Genomic DNA, 23,227 nt, shown 5'->3' on the forward strand with positions numbered 1-23,227 from the left:
TGATTGGAGGATCAGGCACCCCTGCCTGGTTGTAGCACTCACAGATGCAGGACATGATCCATGATGAAATCTCTTGAGAAGAAACGGGAAGACCCTTCATTCTGTCCGCCACTGCCACGAATAACTGAACAGACTTTCAGAATGGTTTCATTCTCTCAATGTAGAAGGCTAGCGCTCTGCGGACATCCAATGGGTGAAGCCTTTGCTCCATGCTGCTCAAATGCCGCTTAGGATAGAACACTGGGAGGTAGATGTCCTGGTTGGTGAGAAACTGGGAAACAACCTTCAGAAGGAAAGCCAGGTGAGGCCTGAGCTGGACCTTGTCCTTATGGAACACATTGTAAGGGGGCTCTGATGTCAGGGCCTTGAGCTCAGACACCCTTCTGGCTGAGGTTATCGCTACCAGAAATGCTACCTTGTAGGAGAGAGAGAGCAGGGAGCATGTCACCAAAGGTTCAAAGGGCGGTCCCATGAGTCTGGAATGGACCAGATTGAGGTCCCAAGCTGGGACAGGCTGACCTTTAAGGAAACAGCTGACCATAAGGTTAGCAAAGACCGAGCGGCTCTCTGCGCCTGGATGAAAGGCAGAGATGGCGGCCAAGTGAACCCTTACTGATGACATGGACAGCCCCTGCTGCTTGAAATGGAGAAGATAGTCTAAGATAAGTGGCACAGAGGCAAGCGTCAGGGATGAATGATGCTGCACGGACCAGAAAATCTCTTCCACTTAGCAAGGTAGGTAAATCTACCTACCTTGCTAAGTGGAAAATCTCTTCCACTTAGCAAGGTAGGTAGCCCTGGTGAAGGGTTTTCTACTGCCTAGGTGGACTTGTCTAACTGAGACAGAGCAAGAGAGCTCCATTGGGTTCAACCATGGAGCTTCCATGCTGTGAGGTGCAGTGATTCGAGGTTCGAATGCTGGAGCTATCAATATCACCGAAGCTTGTTCCCTCCATATCTTGACAAGCACTTTGTGAACGAGAGGGATGGGCGAAAAAGCGTGTAGGGAACGGCCTCCCCATGGGAGGAGGAACACATCCATGATGGAGCCCAGGCTGTGATTCAGGAAGAAGCAAAACTGCTGGCACTTCCTGTTGCATCGCGTGGTGAACAGGTCTAGCTGGGGAAAGCTCCACTGATGGAAGACTGAGATCGCAATGTCTGGGCAAAGGGACCACTCGTGGCTGTGAAAAGACCAGCTGAGATAGTCCACTCGTTCTGGACTCCAAGGAGGTACAATGCTTGCGGATGTATCAAATGTTCTACACAGAAGTCCCACAGCATGAGGGCTTCCTGGCACAGGGGAGAGGAGCGTGCACCCCCGGTTTGTTAATATAGAACATTGCCATGGTGTTGTCATTACCGATACACATTTCCCTGATAAGTGGGTACGGAAAGTCTGGCATGGCAGGCGCACGGCTCTCAGCTCTCTGACACTGATGTGGAGAGCGAGCTCTGTATGAAACCAGAGGCCTTGAGTCCTGAGGTTCCCCAGAAGTGCTCCCCAACCCAGTGATGACACCTCCGTCACTAGGGAGAGAGACGGCTGAGGGCTGCAGAAGGTGATCCCTGCACATACTACCTGTGGGTCGAGCCACCACAGGAGGGAGTTGAGAACCTGGCGGGGCAGGGTCATGACCCTGTCCAAATTGTCACGGGCTGGCCGATACACCAACGCTAGTCAAGACTGAAGACGCCGAAGCTTGAATCTGGCATGTTGCACCACGTAGGTACAGGCTGCCATGTGTCCTAGAAGTTTCCTTGCTGTGGTAGTGGGAAACTGCCTGAGACCTCATACGATGTCACCCAGGGGCTGAAACCTTGCTTCTGGGAGGTATGCCCTGGCTTGTGTTGAATCCAGTACTGCCCCTACAAATTCTATCCTCTGAACCGGGGACAGCATTGATTTCCCCTCATTCAGAAGAAGGCCCAGTTCGTTGAACGTCGCTCTTATGAAGTCGACTTGTGTCTCCACTTGAGACCTGGAGTGGCCCTTTATGAGCCAGTCGTCGAGGTATGGGAACACCTGTACCAGCTGCTTGTGCAGGAACACAGTCCCTTGCCTGTGGATACTTAGCACACGTTCTATCTTCAGGAGCTGTCTGCAGTGTGGCTTGGCCCTCAGGATCAGGTCCCATGGGAAACCACCTCTACCAATTCCACAGGCTTATTTATAAGATCCTGCAGCAATGTGGTCACCTGACAGTATGACACTGAATGGCTGCTGACAGGAGGCCCATCAAGCCCACTGCCATTGACAGGCTGAAACGGAGAGCCAGCAAGCAGCGGGGCCAGTGACTAGGGCAGAGTTGGAGAACTAGCTGCAGCAGCAAGGTGGTGATGGTGGGTTCCTTGCCGCTACTTCAGCGTTTGAACTTAGGATGGCACAAGCCCATGATGTGCTTTGCTGAGGAAAAACTGCTCTTGGTGAGTGGGTATGTGCCCTGTATAGGAGAGAGCAGGAATTTGCAGAAGGGCGGGTAAATCCAGCAGAGGGACCAAGACATGCTGCAGGAACAGCAAAGCAGGAGGGACAGATGTTTAGGCAGCTGGAGATGTACCAGCAGCAAGTGATTGAACAGTCAGAACAGGCCACCCAGAACTGGCATCCAGGGTAAGAGGCCAGAAATGACTATCTGAATGCTAGCACAGAAGTTGTGCCTGCTCTGAGTCCCTGAGCTGCTCATGAGCTGGACACTGCTGCTTCTGGCCAGCACGTACCAGTGCTGGTGTTGCTGGGGCCAGCCAGGTGGATACTACTGCTGCTCCCCACAGTTAGGTCAGCAGCATCCATCACCTTCTGCTCATGGGGCTGCTGAAATGGGTACTGTTGCTTCTCCTGATGACAGCCAGTAGTAGGATTCTCCCTCTGGTGCTGGGGCTGCGGAGAAGACTACTAGTGCTAGTCAACCAGGAGTCTCCTGATGCTGTTGGGATTGCTGGAGGGAATGCTCCTACGTCTCCTGCTGCTGATGAGTTGCATCCTTCTGATCTGCAGGCTGGAGCCGAGAGCCTTCTCCAGACTTTGGAGGCTGCTCTGATTAATGGACATGTCCCACTGTTATTATTTGACAAGTTTCAAGGAATTTCATAAAACAACCAACCAACCAACCGCCTTCAAACAAGTAGATTTGGAGATTGACAAAACGGTCTGGCTGACGCCAGCGTCATCCCCACTGACAAGCCTCATCTCATCAACAAGGGGTGTCAGGATGCCACTCAGAGTCCTTGCAAGTGGCCACTTTGACAACACAAATTTCAGACTGCTGACTTTCTGAACCTGAGTGGGAGGGCTCTAAGAAGTGGGAAGATACAACACAGAGAAGTCTTGCTCTGGCCAAGCACAGAGGCAGGAGTTACTCAGGGATTCCTGTACAGTTTATAAACTTCCCAGGTAATGTCACAGACACTGAGGTTTTATGAATCCTGTACAGATTCCAGCAGATCTCCTATTCCTCACAAGAAGTCATACAGGGATTATAAACTCTGCCTGGACTCTTTTTGTAAACCTTGCCTGGACTCACAAACCCTGCCAGATTGACTGCAAATGTTATAAACCCTACAAGGCCTGCAGAGTTTACGAAATACACAAGGAATCCTAAGGCGGTTGATACAACATTAATCCATTGTAAAAGCAGACACAAATACATCCATCTTTTGAAATCAATAATGTACTTCAAAGTGTCGCAGCAGACCTCTCAAGCTCTACAGTTGGCAATCCTCTTTTCAGCAGATTGGAATAAGTTGGTAAACTGAACAGAGCAACAGAGGCAGCAGCAACTGGCAAAAAACCAGTAGTAACGAGGCACAGTGGAGCTCAGAGACAAGGAGCTGGGAGATAATGGGCACAGGACATGAGAGGGGAGAGGATACCAGAGGCCACAGAGTGGCAGAGACAGGAGTACAGTTAGGTCAGGGTAGCAGCACCAGAGGACAACGTCCTCCCTTTTGGCCCTTTGCTACATGCCTGGGGGTTCCTATTGCACATTTTGTTTTTAGGTAATTAAGAGGCTCATGTCACAGAACACTTAGCAGAAAATGTTTGGAAATGAAAGCATCAAAGGAAATTCCTAGATGATTCATTAAGATGGGGCCAGGTCTGTAGATATGTCTCAATAAGTGAAGGGAAAAAGAAAGCTTCAAATATGTATTTTTAAAAAACCACCAAACATTAGAAAGTCAGTGAAATTCTAAGTTAAGTTTAAACTTCAAAAAATCCTCAAAGTACTGAAGTGCAGAGCTGGAGTACCCCAAACAATCTTAACTCAGCCTCTGTATCTCCACCAGTTCTCCATGCTAATTTAAGAGGCAATCTTATGTCTGGACACTTTATATCTACAATGTTGACAGTATGAGCCACATGTATCAACTGAACGGTGTCATACTCACCATATGTCTGTAAGTGACACCTGTGGGTGCCACTTACACGACCAATTCAGTGTCTGGTAGCAAGACAGAAAAACCAACATCTCTAGGCACTAAATCCAAGAGTTATAGCATGCTCATCATCACAGTAGCTGAGCCACCTTCAAGTCTCAGATTTTTTAAAACAAATTATTGCTTTGCTTTTTCATTCTCCCTCCTATTTGTTTGTTTTATTTATTGTGGAAAATCTAAGTAAATTAAGTGAGTTTTGTGATTTGTTCTGTGGGTGATGAGGCCCATGGTCGTTCTGCTGTGAGATCCATAATTGATGGGCAGCTGGGAAGAACATTCTGTCTCCTACACTCATGTGTATCACCCTTGTGGCTCATAGTTGTATTGTTCCGCTGTAATACAATTGTTAATGGCAGTCATGGTCACGTGGAGAGAGCCAGATTCTCAGGTAACCTGGGCCAGTCCCCTGGAGGGCTTTGGAAATCAGGATTAAAAACCTTGATTTTGATTCTGTGTTCCACAAGAGCCAATGCACACAGTGGAGCACTGGGTGTTGCGTTCTCAGGGGACGGTGTGGCATGGGCCACTTGTAGATGGAAGAGGGCATTGTTATGAGTTGCAACCACTTAGACACCTAGAAGCAGAGAAGAGGCCAAAAAGGCCTGATCTTTCTTGATGAGTGCAAGACACTTCTCCTGTGCTTCCTGCTAGCCATCACCATAACCTCCATCTTCTCCACGCTGAGTTTCAGCCAACCATTCTTCATCCATGGGTCAATGACTCCATGGTATCTGGGAGAGGGTGCTGATAGTGTTGAATATTAAAGAAATGTAGAGCTAGGCATCATCTGCATAAAGCTGTCACCTGAGACTGTGCGATTGCATGTTCTCTTCCTGCAGCTTCATGCACCCTTCATGCAAAATCGGATGGAGGAGAGGACTGAAACTTTTGGGACTCTACAGATGAAGGCAGAGAGTAGTTGCTTATCCTGATTCTCGGGTGTTCATTTTGAGAGGAAAGATTGGTGTCATCTCAGAGATACCTGTCCACCCAGGCTAAGTCACTGGCACAGACTAGGAGTATCAAATGCCGTGACAAGATCCAGCAGTATGAATATGCCATTTCTCCATGGATAAGAGGTCATCTCGCCTGTTGTGCTTAATATACACATATAGGACTTAACCAACACGTCACCTTCTCAGGGCTTGTCTCCTCTACGGGGAGACAGACGCTGCTGCAATCAATGCAGCATGGGTCGATTTAGCAGGTCTAGCGAAGATCCGCTAAATTGATGGCAGAGCACTCTCCGGTTGACCCTGGTACTCCAGCTCTCCCAGAAGAGTAAGGGAAGTCAACTGAAGAGCGTCTCCTGTCGACTCAGCACAGAGAAGACACCGGGGTAAGTCGACCTAAGCTACGTCAACTCCAGCTATGTTATTCACGTAGCTGGAGTAGTGTAACGAAGGTCGACTTACCCCAGTAGTGAAGACAAGCCCTCTGTCTCTCCCATCTTAGTGATTCTCTGGTGAAGCCTCCCAACCAGTATCTTCACTATGAGGCAGAGAACTATTATTATCCTACATTACAGATGTGGAAACTGAAGCACAGAGCAGGGAGGAGAATATCTCAAGGCCAAAGAGCAAATAAACAGTAGAGCTGGGCATAGATCCCAATTGTCCTGGCTCCCTGTCCTTTGTTCTAAGCAGTACATGCTACATTGGCAGGAAATACCAAAGTTAAATTTAAGTCTGGGTTGACCTAAAATACAGGTCCTTGAACCCAGAGGAGTATTCCCTGCAGGAGGTGTATGTCCAGCTGCAGTGTCCAAGAGCTCATTGGATAAATTTGGGAGGCCTTCAGGAGGAGGGATATGATCAGATGCTCCTACCTTCGTGTGCCTCTCTACATCTGAGTGTATCTGAGCGCATAAAACTCTCCCCTCTCCTCCCCAGCAGAAAAACAACAAGGGCTACGATAGTTTTTTTTAAAGACCATTTTTAATTTGGCAGATCAAGTCTGTCAAGGTGAACGTTGCCAAACAGCAGCTTAATTATTAACCAGTCCTGATTTCTGTTTTTATCAGCCTCAACACGCAGCTTTCAATGTGGATTGCACCCTGGACTCCTGGCTGTCAACTCCAATTAGCTTGATAAGGTCGGGAGACACCAGGCAAGAAAAGGAGCCTGGCAGTTCTTCCTGGGTTCCCTCCTCTGTCTCTCAGAAATGGGTAAAGCTGGAGGAAAGGCTTTCTCCTAACGCCTTCTAGTCTGAACATAAGCGAATGCAAACATTATTCCTGTTATTTAACATGCAGATTGTGGGAGCACATACAAGTCTCAATCAGGTTAGGCCCCATTTTGCTAGGTGCTGTACAAACATGCGACAATCCTTGCCCCAAAGAGCTCAGTGTCTAAAAGACAAGATCTAACAGGTGGGGAAGGTGGACAATTCCCAGGCAGTCAGTATTAGTGCTGATAGCTCACGTGAATGGCAATGCAGACTTACAGATAGACTGTCTCCTGATTCAGGGTCACAATCTGCCCACATGGCCTTACCATGGGACAAAATGCTTTCACTAAATGTTTCACTAAACACCTCAAAGCCTTATGCGGAGTTATTCAGTCTGCTAAACCAGTCTGGAAATGTCAGGCTCTCTCTGTGGAGGACGGCGGGACCGTGTTGCAGGGAGTCAGGTCTCTGAGGCCTCCTCTTCCTGGCTCCGCCACTGACTTGCTCTGTCACTTTAATGCTCCAGCCCTCAGTTTCCCCACCCGCACCACAGAAATAGCACTTGTCTACTGACATGGGTATCATGTGGGTTAAGTCACTGATGTTTGGGAAGTGCTTTGAGATCGATCCATGGACGGCACTATAGCAGTGTCAAGCATGCTTAGTGTGAGATTGCAGCATTTGAGGCTGGAAATACTGGGAACACATCCCTTCTTGGCACTTCTAGTACCAGCCAGAACTGGGAAGGACAGAGACATCTGTGAAAACGGGGTTGCCTGCAATAGGGTGGGGACAGGACTCATTGATCCTCAGGTGCCTACCAAGCTGATGTCCCAATAACACTCATTTAGAATAAAAACATGTGTGGAGACACCCGCAGGGGAAAGAGGCTGGATGAAGCTGGGCTACATTCATGACATTTACCCCTTCCTAATCAGCTGGGCATCACCTGGGAGTCGTCTAATTCACAGGGATTTTAGGGGTTGGGGATGCTAACTGGGGAAGAACTGCTGTGAAACATATGCAAATTAGGAGTCTTAGAAATAGCAGTTCCCAAGGCACTTTGTCTCTTTTGGGCTGGGAACACCTTCACCTGACTGACCTACCCTCACAATGTGACCCAGCTGCCCCTGCTTCTCAACATCGTCCCTGGGTAGGAAGGAGGTGGGAACTCAAACTAGGGATAAGGAAGCAGGGACAATGGCTCAGAGAGAGAGATGGGGTGCATGGCCAATCCATCCTGGGCAGGGAGGGTGAGGCGCTTGACTCAAGGGAGTTGGGGGACACACTGAGGTAATAGGAGTGCGGTTCACGTTGAGTGAGGGGCAGGGAGGCAGAGCAGCTATCGTGCAAAGACAAAGAGGTGATACCAAACAGAGCCGTAGTAATCTCAGTCCTGCAGGACAGCACTCTAAGGCTTTCCGTGTATCTGTTGCCAGTGTGAAACACGAGTATCCCACTTGGCTGTGCACCAGCTTGTCAAGGAATAAAGTGACACTGCAGGAGATGCCAGCAGGAGACTCAGAACTGCCCTTCCCCCAACCTGCTCTCTAAAATGCTTGTCACCTATAAGAAAAACCTGAGAAAACCTGGCTGGGTCAGCATCAGCCTGCGCATGCAAGGGAGTCTCCTCCATCTCATGTCCCAGCGGCACTCACTTCCTTCTAGCAAGTGTAGCTCTGTAACAGAACTGCCAAGAGGCTTTTCCTTTTGCTGTTTTTATTCTAAGAGCCAAATTCTGCCCCCACCCTCCTGTGTCCTGGGCACGGGCCCTTCCTATGGCCCAGGAGCACTGGTTAGTGTAGCTGTGCTGGAGGGTGAGGGGACACAATCCTCCACCTAACTTCACAGATTAGCTGCTGGGCTGTGGCTCCGCTGGCCCCTGTCCAGGGCACAGCAGGGCTTATGTCTTTGTATTACAGAAGTGCTAGAGGCCACAGCCTGAAGTGAGGGCTTCACTGGGCTCTATGCTGTTTAAACACAGAAAAAGAGACAGGCTCGAAGACTTACAAGGAGAGTATTATGGAGGGTTCTGAAGGTGGATAATGAGGTAGCTTTGCAGATGTGTATGGGGAGCTCCTCCCAAGCACGGAGGGCAGCATCGGAGAAAGCACAAAGCAAATTTAACAAGTGGGTGCCGGAGGCTGGTATGATGGGCCGACTGGAGGCAGGAGTGGACCTTTTGATAGTGAACCAGAGATGATAGGTCAAGTGGGGATTGGTCATGAAGGGCCTGGAAAGTAACAACAAGTAGTTTATGTTTGATGGGGGAAGAGAAGGGGAACCCAGTGGAGGGATGCAAAAGAGGAGCAATATGGGCAAAGCGATGGGATAGGAAAACGATCTTTGCAGAAGCATTCTCAATGGGTATGAGTGGGGCAATATTGTCTTTGTCAAAGCCAAAGACAAGGATGTTGCCGTGATTGAGATGTGAGATGATGAGAGCCTGGATGAGCATTTTAGCTGTGTGGATGGACAGGAAAAGGCTGCATCTTGGAGATGTGCTGCAGAAAGAATTAGCAAGATTTAGATACTGCCTGGATGTGAGGACTTAGAGAGAGGTCAGACTTGAAGGTGACACCCAGGTAACGGGCCTGAGGGACAGGCAGGATGGTGGTGTTATCCACATTGATCAAGAAAGGAGGTAGTGGAGAGGGGCTGGAACTCTGTTTTGACCATGTTGAGCTTGAGCTGATGGCTAGACATCCACAAGATGTCAGTGGGACAGGCTGAGCTTTTAGTTTGCACAGAAGGACACAGGTCTGCAGTATAGAGGTAAATCTGTGAGCTGTCTGCTTAGAGATGGAAGCTGAATTTGTGTTTGCAGATGAGATCATCCAAAGATAAGGGGAAGAGAGAGAAGAGAAAGGGACCAAGGACAAAGCCCTGTGGAACCCCCGTAGAAAGCTGGAGGGGAGATGAGGAGGATCCTCCGAAGGACATGCTGAAGGAATGATTAGAGGGAGAAAGAGAACTAAGAGATGACAGAGTCATGGAAGTCCTGGGAGGTCAAGATTTCAAGAAGAGCATGGTCGATGGTGTTGCAAATGGCAGACAGGTCAGTCAGGATAGAGTCCTGGTTCTGAGCTTTGGCCAGGAAGAAACTTTGCTGAGAGCCATTTCAGAGGAGTGCATGGGACTGAAGCCAGAGTGGAGAGGGTCTAGGATGGAACTGTAGGAGCAGAACTCTAGACAGTGATTGTAAACAGCATGTTCAATTAAATTAGAGATGAAACGGAGAAGAGGTGGTAGTTGGAGAGGCAAGTGGGGGAAAGGGCGTCTTTTTTCAGAAGGGAGAGACTACAGCACTTGGATATTGTGAGGGGGAGAGAGTCAAAGGAGAGTGAAAGGTTAAGGAGAAGAGTAGGAGATAGGATGAGACTGGGTCCCAGGGACATCCGGTAATGGGATGAATGGCATCACTGGGGTACATGGAGGGGAACAGATGATAAATGTCTGCATCTGTGACAAGGGAGAAGGACAGGAGAGTCGGAGGAGGGGAAAGGACAGTTCAGTCTCCATGGCCCATTCAATCCTTGGCTTTTCTGCTGAGATAGAGACAAGGTGGCCATTTAAGCCACTTGTAACATGGACATCTGTCTATTAGAAAATACACCAACTTCAGCAAACAGCCATCAACTGGCCACAACTTCTAGTCATTCTCTGAACTAGAGCGGATTCCAGCCAGCAAACTAGAGGCTCTCACAGAACTCATTAACCATCCTATGAGCTACCCAACGCCCATGTCTGGAATGCGTTTTTCTGCAGATGAAGTTCACTCTTTTTGGGGAATGCAGTGTTAGGAAGAAACTGAAATGATACTTAAAATGGGCTTTTTCTTGCAGCTGCATAATAATAAAATCCCAGCTAAGTAAAATAAATCTTGGGCACGAATGAGCTCATCTCCCCTGAGAACCGTCTATCAATCAGTTGGACTTGGGGAAGACTGTTGGCTAAGAGATAATCTCATTTCTGAGGTTGGCATATTGATATGTCTGTAGCTGAACACATACACACACACACATTCTGAGCACTGAATATTCTATGTGCCTTTCTAACAACAGGGGGAGTGTGAATTTAGATAGCCATTGAAAGTTGTTTTGAGATGTGATGCATCTGGCATTACATGTACCAGCTTATTAAATATGGGCTAGGAGAATCAGCACCCTTACGAGTGGAAGGATTTTGTGTTGCTGAAGCACCGGATGGGGCATCAGCAGACTATTCCATTCTTGGCTCTGTCACAAACTCACAATGGGACCTTGGGCAAATCAACTGTCCACTTTGTGCCTCAATCGCTTGTTCTGTAAAATGGGGATATGAATACTTATCTACTTCACACTAGGATTAGCAGCATAAGACTTCATTCATGAATAGCAAAAATGTGCTTTGAGACATTTGCTTAGTAATGGGTGACTAGAGGTTAGGATACTCAGTTCTAATAAGCACCCAAACATTTGGATGTTTCCCCGAGCCTTTAATCAATTATCTGAACCTCTTCAGCCTGAAAATCTTACAAGTACAGGGTCTGGTAAGATTTCCAGTAATTCCTGCTTTTGGTCATGCTGCAAATACCACACAATCAATCATGTTCATGGCAATTTGACATGTCTCTTTCTGAACCCAGCCAGCACCAGAAAGGACAGAGATAATTGCAAAAATGCAAGCTAATGAAGCAAACAAGCTATCCTAACTTTTTTGAATGTCAGAAAAGGTTTGGATTCAATTTGAGATTTAGGTTAAAAGTCCAGGTTTTTCCCTCGCTCTGAACTGGCTCACCTAGCCCTACTTTTGGCAGAGGCAAAAATTACCATATTCACTGACAAAAAGAGGACAGGCAGACATTCCTACAGGAATACTAGTAAATTTATCAAATACCATCACCATTTCTCCATATTAATATTATGCAGAGTAATCATTTCCCAATATTAACAACAATAAGAATAAGACCAATAAGAATTATGAATTCCCCAAAGTGATGAAAATAGGTGTGTTGCAAAAATAGCTACTTTAAGTAGAGAAAACATGGCTTTGTGGTTAAAGCAAAGGGTTCCAGGTCCTATTTCTGTCACTGCTGTTAACTTGCTGGATGACCTTGTGGAAGTCACACTGGCCTCTGTTTCTCCACCTATGGATGGAGCTAATGTTCATCCACCTCACAGAAGGTTTTTGTGGTTCAATTTACACTTGAGGTCTTTGGATGAACAATGTCACTGAAATATTTATCGTATATTTAAAAATCAACATGTTAAAAGTGTACTGACACCTGAGATTATTTTAAACATCTCACTTACTTTTCATTATTTACGCTGTTTGCCTTGTGCATTTCTCTTATGTTGTACAATAAAAATATATTTGTCAGATTCACATTTGTTTATACTCAGTTTCAGTTTCAAAATCTCTCACACTAACTGTGCTGTACCATTTCCATTGCAAACACTGCAGGGAATGTTTAAATGAAAACAAAAAAATATGAGCAATGGCATTTTTTTAAATTTTACAGAAACATCTGTGTTGGTCTGAGGTTTGATAAAACCTTCTCTCTAAAGATTTACACTGTGGTTCTAGGCCAACCCAACACATTCATTTCATGCAGTCAGAATCAGATACAGTACTTTAATCTAGCAGCCATCATGTGCATCCTAAAACAGTTCTTTTCAAAGTTCATTGAGCCACAAATATGGATTGCAGAACCAGTCTGGCTCAAATAAGCACTGACTTGAACATATGCCCAAAGCTCATCCAAACCCATTGAGTTTAACTCATTTTAAAAAAAATATTTTCCATTTTCCATGTGTTTCTTTACTTTCAGGGTTGGGAGCAGCAGTGCCAATAATGCCCCCAAAAGTTGCTCTCATGAGATTTGCAAACGAAAATTATTGGTAATCTTGCTAGGCAGCTCGTCGTTGTGTGATTTCAGCACACCCCCATGATGCAATCACATAGAAGCTAGCTGCAAAGAAAGGAACTTCTCCAAAATCAGGGGCTGCTTGGACCGGAGAGTCTCGGTTTGGGCCATCTGTGTCACTGATACGTATCCAGAGTTCTACTGTGTATGCAGACAGAAGTGAATATCTAACCACTTGAGCTTTCCTCCTCACAAGCCAGCTAAGGGGCAAGCAGTAGGCAGAAGCCTAACATCAGTGCTCTGTGCTGGAGGAGTGAAGAGACAGAGCAGCAGGTGCCCTGGCCCTAAAAGCTGCCGGGTTTCTGGAGAGCAAACAATGGTGGGCGGAAGACATGAAATACACACACAAGGGAAACCAGAATCACCAGGAGAAATGTGAGACATCTAGGGGGAGACCAAAAGGGGGCCAAGTGACAGAGCCATTAGGTCACTCAGGTATGTTTATACTGCAATTAAGCACCCATGGCTGACCCATGTCAGCTGACTTGGGCTTGCGGGGTGGTAAAATTGTGGTGTAGACATTCGGGCTTGGGCTGGAGCCTGGGCTCTGGGTCCTTCCCCTCTCATGCAGTCCCAGAGCCTGAATGTCTACATTGCAATTTTACAGCCCCACAGCCCAAGTCTCCTGAGCCTGAGCCAGCTGACAAAGGCCAGCCATGGGTGTTTATTTGCAGTGTAGACATACCTGCAGGCTCAAAGACAGGTCAGTGGGGCAGCTGCAGGGAGATGAGGAGCTTGGTCAGAAAAGGTAACATGAGAAGCTGGGAGCGGGGTAGATGACAAGCTTCAATGTAGTTTTCAATGTAATTTTTACAAACAATCCTGAATGCTTGCTTTTTCTAAACCTAAAATGACATGGACTAAGTGAAAATGTCACCTCCATTTCTCCTTATTAGCCACGATTGGTGGTGCTCTAATGTGTGTTTCTGCTATGTGGGGGTGTGGATATTATTGATATTGTTCTGGATATTTTCTATCTTGGTATTTGTAGTTTTAAACACGTACAAGGTACAAGTGACACCAGCCCAGTTCTGCACAGAATTCATGTGCTGCACACAACTGACTTGACATTAGATAAACATAGCATTGTAGACAGCCTGGCGAAAGGCGGGTGGACTCTAGCCAGTGTGACGGAGGGGGAACAGGGTACGCTACCCTCAGGACCCTTCCACTTCCTCCAGGTCAGAAATTTGGCCGTTTTTTATTAACTGAACAGCAACTTTCCATAGCTGGTGACATATTATTCAGTAATACCTGCCAAAGGCAATCGAATTTGATCACAGAGTGGAAATTATATTAATACAAATGATTAGGTTCCAGAGGTTCTGATCAAATTAAGTGGCTAGTGAATTAAAGCAACAAAATTGCTGTGAGAAAGGTTGCACTTGACTCATTTCCCATCCTGCTGAAGTTGAAGAACTGACAAAATTCATAGGAGAAAAAGGCCTCTTAAAGGATTCCCAGCCCAAGTGGGTCAGAGAAGTTTTTCATAAGCATCCTGAACTGAACTTCGGGGATTCTGTGACCTTTGCTGTCATTAGTTATCTCCTAATTAGCCCCGTTTGGGATTCTGGACATACTCTCTGGACAACTGCCTAAGAGTATTAGATATTTTCCTCTTGATTTGCAATGAAGTCTTGGATACGGTCTTTGATCTGAATCATAGAATATCAGGGTTAGAAGGGACCTCAAGAGGTCATCTAGTCCAACACCCTGCTCAAAGTAGGACCAATCCCCAACTAAATCATCCCAGCCAGGGCTTTGTCAAGCCTGACCTTAAGATTCCACCACCTCCCTAGGTAACGCATTCCAGTGTTTCACCACCCTCCTAGTGAAAAAGTTTTTCCTAATATCCAACCTAAACCTCCCCCGCTGCAACTTGAGACCATTACTCCTTGTTCTGTCATCAGCTATCACTGAGAACAGTCTAGATCCATCCTCTTTGGAACCCCCTTTCAGGTAGTTGAAAGCAGCTATCAAATCCCCCCTCATTCTTCTCTTCCGCAGACTAAACAATCCCAATTCCCTCAGCCTCTCCTCATAAGTCATGTGTTCCAGTCCCCTAATAATTTTTGTTGCCCTCCGCTGGACTCTCTCCAATTTATTCACATCCTTCTTGTAGCGTGGGGCCCAAAACTGGACACAGTACTCCAGATGAGGCCTCACCAATGTTAAATAGAGGGGAACGATCACGTCCCTCGATCTGCTGGCAATGCCCCTACATATACATCCCAAAATGCCACTGGCCTTCTTGACAACAAGGGCACACCGCTGACTCATATCCAGCTTCTTGTCCACTGTAACCCTTAGGTCCTTTTCTGCACAACTGCTGCCGAGCCATTCGGTCCCTAGTCTGTAGCGGTGCATGGGATTCTTCCGTCCTAAGTGCAGGCTTCTGCACTTGTCCTTGTTGAACCTCATCAGATTTCTTTTGCCCCAATCCACTAACTTGTCTAGGTCCCTCTGTATCCTATCCCTACCCTCCAGCGTATCTACCTCTCTTCCCAGTTTAGTGTCATCTGCAAACTTGCTGAGGGTGCAATCCACACCATCCTCCAGATCATTTATGAAGATATTGAACAAAACCGGCCCAAGGACCAACCCTTGGGGCACTCCACTTGATACCGGCTGCCAACTAGACATGGAGCCATTGATCACTACCCGTTGAGCCCGACAATCTAGCCAACTTTCTATCCACCTAATAGTCCATTCATCCAACCCATACTTCTTTAACTTGCTGGCAAGAATACTGTGGGAGACAGTGTCAAAAGCTTTGCTAAAGTCAAGGAACAACACGTCCACCGCTTTCCCCTCATCCACAGAGCCAGTTATCTCATCATAGAAGGCAATTAGATTAGTCAGGCATGACTTGCCCTTGGTGAATCCATGCTGACTGTTCCTGATCACTTTCCTCTCCTCTAAGTGCTTCAGAATTGATTCCTTGAGGACCTGCTCCATGATTTTTCCAGGGACTGAGATGAGGCTGACTGGCCTGTAGTTCCCAGGATCCTCCTCCTTCCCTTTTTTAAAGATGGGCACTACATTAGCCTTTTTCCAGTCGTCCAATGAGTTTTCAAAGATAATGGCCAATGGCTTTGCAATCACATCCGCCAACTCCTTTAGCACTCTTGGATGCAGCGCATCCGGCCCCATGAACTTGTGTTCGTCCAGCTTCTCTAAATAGTCCCGAACCACTTCTTTCTCCACAGAGGGCTGGTCACCTCCTCCCCATGCTGTGCTGCCCAATGCAGTAGTCTGGGAGCTGACCTTGTTCGTGAAGACAGAGGCAAAAAAAGCATTGAGTACATTAGCTTTTTCCACATCCTCTGTCACTAGGGGGTTGCCTTCCTCATTCAGTAAGGGGCCCACACTTTCCTTGACTTTCTTCTTGTTGCTAACATACCTGAAGAAACCCTTCTTGTTACTCTTAACATCTCTTGCTAGCTGCAACTCCAGGTGTGATTTGGCCTTCCTGATTTCACTCCTGCATGCCCGAGCGATATTTTTATACTCTTCCCTGGTCATTTGTCCAATCTTCCACTTCTTGTAAGCTTCTTTTTTGTGTTTAAGATCAGCAAGGATTTCACTGTTAAGCCAAGTTTGTCCCTGTAACCTCAATAAGGATTCTTTAAAATACAGCCAGCTCTCCTGGACTCCTTTCCCCCTCATGTTATTCTTCCAGGGAATCCTGCCCATCAGTTCCCTGAGGAAGTCAAAGTCTGTTTTTCTGAAGTCCAGGGTCCGTATTCTGCTGCTCTCCTTTCTTCCTTGTGTCAGGATCCTGAACTCGACCATCTCATGGTCACTGCCTCCCAGCTTCCCATCCACTTTAGCTTCCCTACTAATTCTTCCCGGTTTGTGAGCAGCAGGTCAAGAAGAGCTCTGTCCCTAGTTGGTTCCTCCAGCACTTGCACCAGGAAATTTTCCCCTACACTTTCCAAAAACTTCCTGGATTGTCTGTGCACTGCTGTATTGCTCTCTCAGCAGATATCAGGGTGATTGAAGTCTCCCAGGCCTGCGATCTAGTAACTTCTGTGATTTGCCGGAAGAAAGCCTTGTTCACCTCATCCCCCACCATAACTTGGGCATTATGAACATGTATGAATGGTTCACCTTAAACTCTTCCTAGAATAGGGGCGGGCAAACTTTTTGGCCTGAGGGCCACATCGGGTTTCTGAAATTGTATGGAGGGCTGGTTAGGGGATGCTGTGCCACCCAAAACAGCTAGGTGTGGCCTGGCCCCCGCCCCCTAGCATCCCCCCTGCTTCTTGCCCCCTGACGGCCCCCCTGGGACTCCTGCCCCATCCAACCCCCCCTGTTCCCTGATGGCCCTCCGGGGACCCATGCCCCATCCACGCCCCCTGCTCTCAGGCCCCTGACCGCCCCCAGATCCCCCGCCCCTAACTGCCCCCCGTCGCCCCATCCAACCCCCCATCTCCTTCCTGACTGCCCCCCCAGGACTCCTGCCCCCTGCACTTCCAGGTGTTCTGTAGAGCTGCTTCTGTCACAGCAGTTAAGCATCTGTCAGTTCCAAGCAGTGACACTTCCTGATAGTTGTAGTCCAGTTCAGGACTCTTATAATTTTCAGAAGTTTTTTTTGTCCAACTATATTTAAAAAACAAAACCACAAGCCATTCTCTGCACCTTCGAGTGCCTGCTTCTTGTGCCAAATGTTTCTTTAGTGCAAACTCAACCATGATCAAACCTGGAATTGGAGGGATAACAAAAATACAGAAGGAATAACCCATACTACAATGTCAGCTTAGCAAGGCAGGGCATTCTGTCCAGATCTTTCCCCCTCTGGGTGTTGGGGAGGTCTACACTGCACTCTCTTCTTGGTGGCACATCAATTGTTCTCTAGGAGGCACTTATACCCAAACTTCCAGGAGGTTTTTTTGGGCTGCCTTCCACGACGAATTCTGGGGGTAATGCCACACTTAGGCCCACTCTGTTTTATTGTAAGTAAACACTATAGATGCAGAAAGGAAGGTGTGTGACTGGGACTGGGAGGTGAGGTGTCCAATGTCCTAAACTATCAGGAGCTGTAGGTTCAGCTGTATGTTATTGGAAAGGTCATTTCCCCTAGATTTGTGGCAAAAAAACTTGGATTTGAGTTTTGACCTCATGTGTCAATAATTAGTGCATGCTTAATATATCCGCTCCTTGGGTACACAGCCTCACTAGTAATTGTGACACAATGAGCATGAGCACAAAAGTCTCTGACTGAAGAAGAGAATGAAATCAAAGCCACACCAATAGAGCAAAGGAGTGAAAGCAGTCTTACCTTGAGTGAGTAGCAGCGCTGTATGAAACGAAAAACAAAAGAAGGAAAGAAGAAAACAGGAAGAGAGTTAATTTCCCATTTGGAGATGACGCAAAGGCTATTTGCAGATGACAAGTTTTAAATGAGTGATGAAGGTGGCTTAGTGCAGCGTGTGAACGCTCTGTAGCCGCATGCTTGGTGCAGATTTGTGAGCATGCCCAGTAGCAGCAGGATGAGAGTGAGGCTTGAGAGAACAGGTGCGTCCCCAGGGGCTCTGTGTTCAGAAGTATTCCCCCTCCCCTGTGAGCGAAGACAGAAGGATGGAACTTGGGATGGGATGGGATCGTGGGTAAGGGACAGGAAAAGCGTGTGGGGATTGTCATGCCTGATATCAGGGTCTGAGATGAGCCAAACTGTCCCAAAATGAGTTGGAAGTGTCCCTGCTTGAGGCACACTCTGTAGAAGTGGAGAGGGCTTGCCAAAAACAGGAAGGCCTTGGTACACTGATGCACTGTCAGATCTTCTCTTGAATATCAGATGTGAGTGCAGGCAGTAGCAGCAGTGACGGGGTTCACTGAGAAGAACATGGCCAGGGCAAAGAGTGTTTATAAAATGGGCACTGACCCTAGGACCAACGGAGATGGAGTTAACGCTGCTCGGCATCATCCCCAGTAATTCACAGGGAAGTCCTGATTTTCACAGGAGCATCCTGTGCCCCACAAGCTTAGCTCACGGAGATTTAGAGTCCCAGATGGGCTGTAGATGTCACCGTGAGCCATCATGTTGAGTCTTCACAGGTCTCTTGGCTTCCAGTTGCACCTATGCGTGATGCTATTGCACTGACATGTGCCACACAGTCTCCCCCACCACACAAGGATGCTACTGCATTGCAACCAGGCATTGCAAATGCAGTTATTTGGTCCTGCAAGATTAGTACAGGCTGACGTACTAGAGTGTAGGAGGAGGCGATAAGAAAGGAGAGAACAGCCTTGTAAGGAACAACATAACTTCCCAGTTCTAAAAATGCTCAGTATGGTACTCCTGTTGTCATCGACTGTGATTCCCTGACACCCTCTTCACCTCCCCTATCTCCTTCATCTCCATAGGTGTCACAAAGAAAGATTCAGCTGGACCCTTTCTAGGTTTTATCCCTAGAAAACTGTGGCCAATACTCAAGCAAACCAGCTCCAAACTAATCTTACCAAGATCTAGATAAAATGCTTTATATTGGCTGAAAATAGCAAACCTCCTTTGTATAGGAACCGAGCCCTAGTTCCATAACTGACTTTTGCCCTTCACCCATCCCTCAAACAGGAAACTGTGCAACGGGCATCTCAAGATCGGGTTGTGATAATGTGAAGATTTGGTTAAATAATGATAATGCTCTCATTACCTATTACTATAGCTCTTTCAGTCCAAGAATCTCACAACACTGTACAGACAACTAATCAGTATTGGCACCTCCATTTTGCAGATGCTGAAATGGAGGCAAAGAAAGGGGTTACAGTGAACATTTGAACTTACCCACCTAAACTGTGGGTTGATTTTTCAAAGCTGGGAAAAAGAACCATGAGTCTTGATTCTCAATCCCCTCACTACATCTACCAGACAATACTCCCAGAAACATTTTTTTGATTCAAGTTTCAGTGAAGTGTCTGAGAAGGAAACATCAGTCATAGGATTTGGTGCGAACATGAAAACATCAGTGGTGCTATACATGATCACACAGTCCGCCTGGGGTCTGGCAGTAGCTCATTGTCCTTCTGTGTCTACGTGTGTTTGTGTTCTCTGATGTGCTTCTACTGAAAATAGCAGGGCCATTTCAGCAGAACACAAGTAGGGAAGAATGCATCTGCCGTTCTCCTAAATGTACCAGGCGCCTGCTGTGTGGTGCACTGTCTGAAGTATGTCCTAACACTGCACTGATTTCAAAGGAATGCCCATGGAATGTCAGCGGCACAGCTGATGTCTCAGAAGATCAGCAATGAAAGGAGTCTGAGTAGACTCAGACCTCTACATTTAAAGCCTCCTATGGGTTTTCAGAGTCTATTCTCACGAGATCCTAAAAGGAGAAGGTGGGCCCCCAAAGTAATTATTTGAATGATGAAATACTTTTGAGAATTCACTCAGGAAAGAGAAAAACTGATACCACTAGCTAAAGTCGGGTATGGTGTAGATATGAAGTTTGAGGTCTTTATCCTATAGCTCTCCCATTCCAACTCACTCCTAAAATGCAACTCCCCTGTCTGTTCCCGTCCTGGGGCCTATATACAGCTCTGGCAAAGCCCCATGTATCCTCTGGCAAACTGGACCTAACTTCTATTGCAAGACCTCCTAGTTGTTGTGACATTTCGAGGAGGTGGAATAGAAATGGTGCAGTAGCTTCAGGAACGTTCAGAAACGGAGATTTTAACTGAATTAAATATGAACATTAATAATAAAATTGGTACAATAATTTTGGTGTTATTGGTTTAATATTAAATTCAACTTATTTTACACTACTTTGAAATTTTTCGTGTGCCACAGATTTTTTGGTATTAACAATATGTATCTGCAGATATTCAAGAGATAAGGTGGGTGAGGTAATATTTTTAATTGGACCAACGGAGACAAACTTGAAAATTTTGAGCCACACAGGGCTCTTCCTTCAGGTCTGGGAGATGTACTCGGCACATCACAGCTAAATGCAAGATGGAACAGATTGTTTAGAAACTGGTCTGACAAAAAATATTACCTCACCCACCTTGTCTCTCTAGTATCCTGGGGCTGACATGGCTGCAACACGACTGCATGTCTGCAGATAGTAATCACAGATTGCAAAAGGTGTCAAAGGTTTGGGAAATTGTGTAGGGCACAATTTGCATCTCTGGCATGCTGGGAGGTTGTTTGGGATGGTGGGGCATGCATAAGAACTGGATGTCAATATCCACATGTACTTTGTTATTGTTATGTTTCAGAGCTAACATCCAATTGAGATTAAGAGGAGACACATATTTTAGAGCTAGTGTTTCAGGATGTTTGCAGTCTCAGGTGGGCATGATTATGTTGCTTAAAGCTGGTTCATGTTTGGAAGTTTTCTCTGAAACCTTAAGAATTAGAAATATAGAGCTTGAACCTCAACTGGTATAAACAGATGCAGTTCCAATGACTTCAAATTTTCTTAAAACTAATGGTTAGATTCTGGATTCTCATTCCATAACAAGAGTGGATGCTGTGACAGATTTCATGGCTGCAGAATTGTGGGGAAACACAGCGTAGGAGCAGATTTTTGGTAGTCCAGAGCCCAGTAATATGATGAAACCACTGCCAGCAGCTGGAAAACCAATTGTTATGCTTATTGCTGAAAGCAGCTGAACGGGGGCCTTTCTGACCTTAGCACAACTAACAGACCAGGAGGGGAGGGGGAAGTGAGTGACCTTGAGGAGTAAACATGACCCTGTGCCCTCCTGACTTGAGTTGTTTTTCCAAAGCATGCAGTTTTGCAAGATGGAAAGTCTGCCAACAGTTAACTATTGCTATACAGCTGGTTGACTGATAGAAACTACAGGCTGGATATCTCCACACTTTACTTAACTTCTAATCAGCAGTTTCTTTTAATGAGCAAGCTATGCAATACTAACAAAGTGGGTATAAAAAGAGGAAGAAATCTCAGCTCAGACACATGAGCAACCTGGACACTAGAACGCTTGGACACCTCTCAGGTTCCCCTGGAGATGGAAGGCTGGCCACTGGACATTTGCAGTTATCTACTCGGGACTGCCTCAAGATCCCGGGTAAATATGAATTTGGGATTTTGGGGGGCGTTTTACTAATCTGTTGAGGACGTGTGTAAGTGCTGGAGCCTAAATAAAGTAAAGCTTTAAGTGAAAGCACTCTTGTATTGTGCTGTTTATGCCAGCCACCTCTCAGTCAGACGGCCTTGTTGCCGTTGATTTATTTCCTGCCACTGCCTCACCTAGAGCAAAAGTTACCAAGAGCTTTGGGTACAGAAACCCCAGGTAACAACAGGGGCCTGAGCTCTGCTAACTCATCTCGAGTTTGATACGTAGCGGCTCCTGCTTTTCTGGACTGAGACCACCACACAGCCTTGGCACTATTCCTCAACCTTGACCTACAGCGCTCTGTTCATTTCTAATGTTGAGTCTCCACACAGCTTCAGCTGAAGGCACTTCAGTGCCCCTTCGCTGGTATAGTTCTGGACTTCTGCACAGCACTGACAAATGTAATTCAATTTCTTCACACAAGTAGAAACATTATTTCAGTGTGTAGAGTCAGTGTTCAAAATTAATCTAATAGTGAAATATTACTGGTCCCCTAAGCTACAATGATTATAAAAACATTGCCAGTTTTCATGTTTCATAAAGCTGTTATCGTATTCTGGTGCTCTGGGATTTGAGTTTATACTTTTCATTTGCTTCTGAGCCTGCAAAAGAAGTGTTTTTCTCTTCTTCAGTTATGATATGGTATGATACATGAATATTTGAAGAAGCCTCTAAAGCTATGAATGAAACATCAAGAATACAGAACAGGAAGCCAGGGGATTGCTTTATCTTTATCTTTCTGAGTGAATATAGTTCACAGAAGCAAGAACAAGATTTCACAGACAGTAGCTTCCTTCTTGCACATGGACCTGCTAATGTACTTTAGCCATGACCTGTAACATCCCCTGCCAATCCAGTCCTGGATCCCCCTGCCCTTCTGCCAATACACACCAATGTGCATCTGAAGCACCCCTCTGCTTTTGGATCTGGGGCTCTAACACACCTCTGCCAGTGCACCTCACTCCTGATCTGCAGTGCCCTCTGCTCTTCTAGTCACTGGTCATGACACAGTTAAGCCAATGCACCTCACTCCAGCAGTGTGGCCTTACTGTTATTCGTGTCTAGGGTATTCTTAGGTGCCTGACAACCATATTACGATCGGAAGCCACTGAAAGGAGCTCAGCTCTTGCATCATAATAGCAACCCTGGGTGTCCCTTGCCTAACCCTTGCCGGAGGTGAGATGAGATGAACACATGATATGGCGGACACAGCAGGTAGCAGTAAGTCTACTTCCTGCTGAATTCCCAGGAGGCATGAATCCATGTGGTCAATATATCCTTTTCCAGACCGTGACAGAGCAGGCAGGGCAGAGGGTTCCATTTTCAATGATAAAATGGAGTAGATAGAAGGTATATAAAGCTAAAATAATTAATCCCTAGTATAATCTCCAGAGCTCCGGTAGAGTACCCTAGGGATGAATTTAACACACGATGTTTTCCTCCTTATGTATGTCTGGCCTCCGCATATACCCCTAAGTAAGCTGCAAGGACTATCCTGTTAGTATGAAATGTTTCCCACGATCACTTGCAAAATACCAAACACTGTATCAGAAGCAAGAAGGAGCCGGTCCTTTAAGGCTCGGAACTCCAGAGTAACCTAAGGTTCCGAAAGGGGCACCTGGCAACTAC

General features: G+C 46.5%; 1 protein-coding gene across 7 annotated transcripts in view; it reads right to left on the reverse strand.

Annotated features, from left to right (window-relative positions):
* SLC8A3 (solute carrier family 8 member A3) overlaps nt 1-23,227 on the reverse strand; it is a 144,868-nt gene that overhangs the window by 13,269 nt on the left and 108,372 nt on the right. For 3 of the 7 annotated variants that reach the window (XM_077820249.1, XM_077820247.1, XM_077820246.1), the window contains exon 3: nt 17,799-17,816. The exons of 3 other annotated variants lie outside the window; for them this stretch is intronic. In XM_077820249.1, coding sequence (XP_077676375.1) covers nt 17,799-17,816 — 18 coding nt within the window. Of the gene's footprint in view, nt 1-16,679; nt 16,689-17,798; nt 17,817-23,227 lie in introns of all 7 variants that reach the window. One more of the 7 variants, XM_077820248.1, reaches the window with a different exon arrangement.

The sequence above is a fragment of the Eretmochelys imbricata genome, chromosome 6, assembly GCF_965152235.1.
Source record: "Eretmochelys imbricata isolate rEreImb1 chromosome 6, rEreImb1.hap1, whole genome shotgun sequence".
Taxonomy (NCBI): Eukaryota; Metazoa; Chordata; order Testudines; family Cheloniidae; genus Eretmochelys; species Eretmochelys imbricata.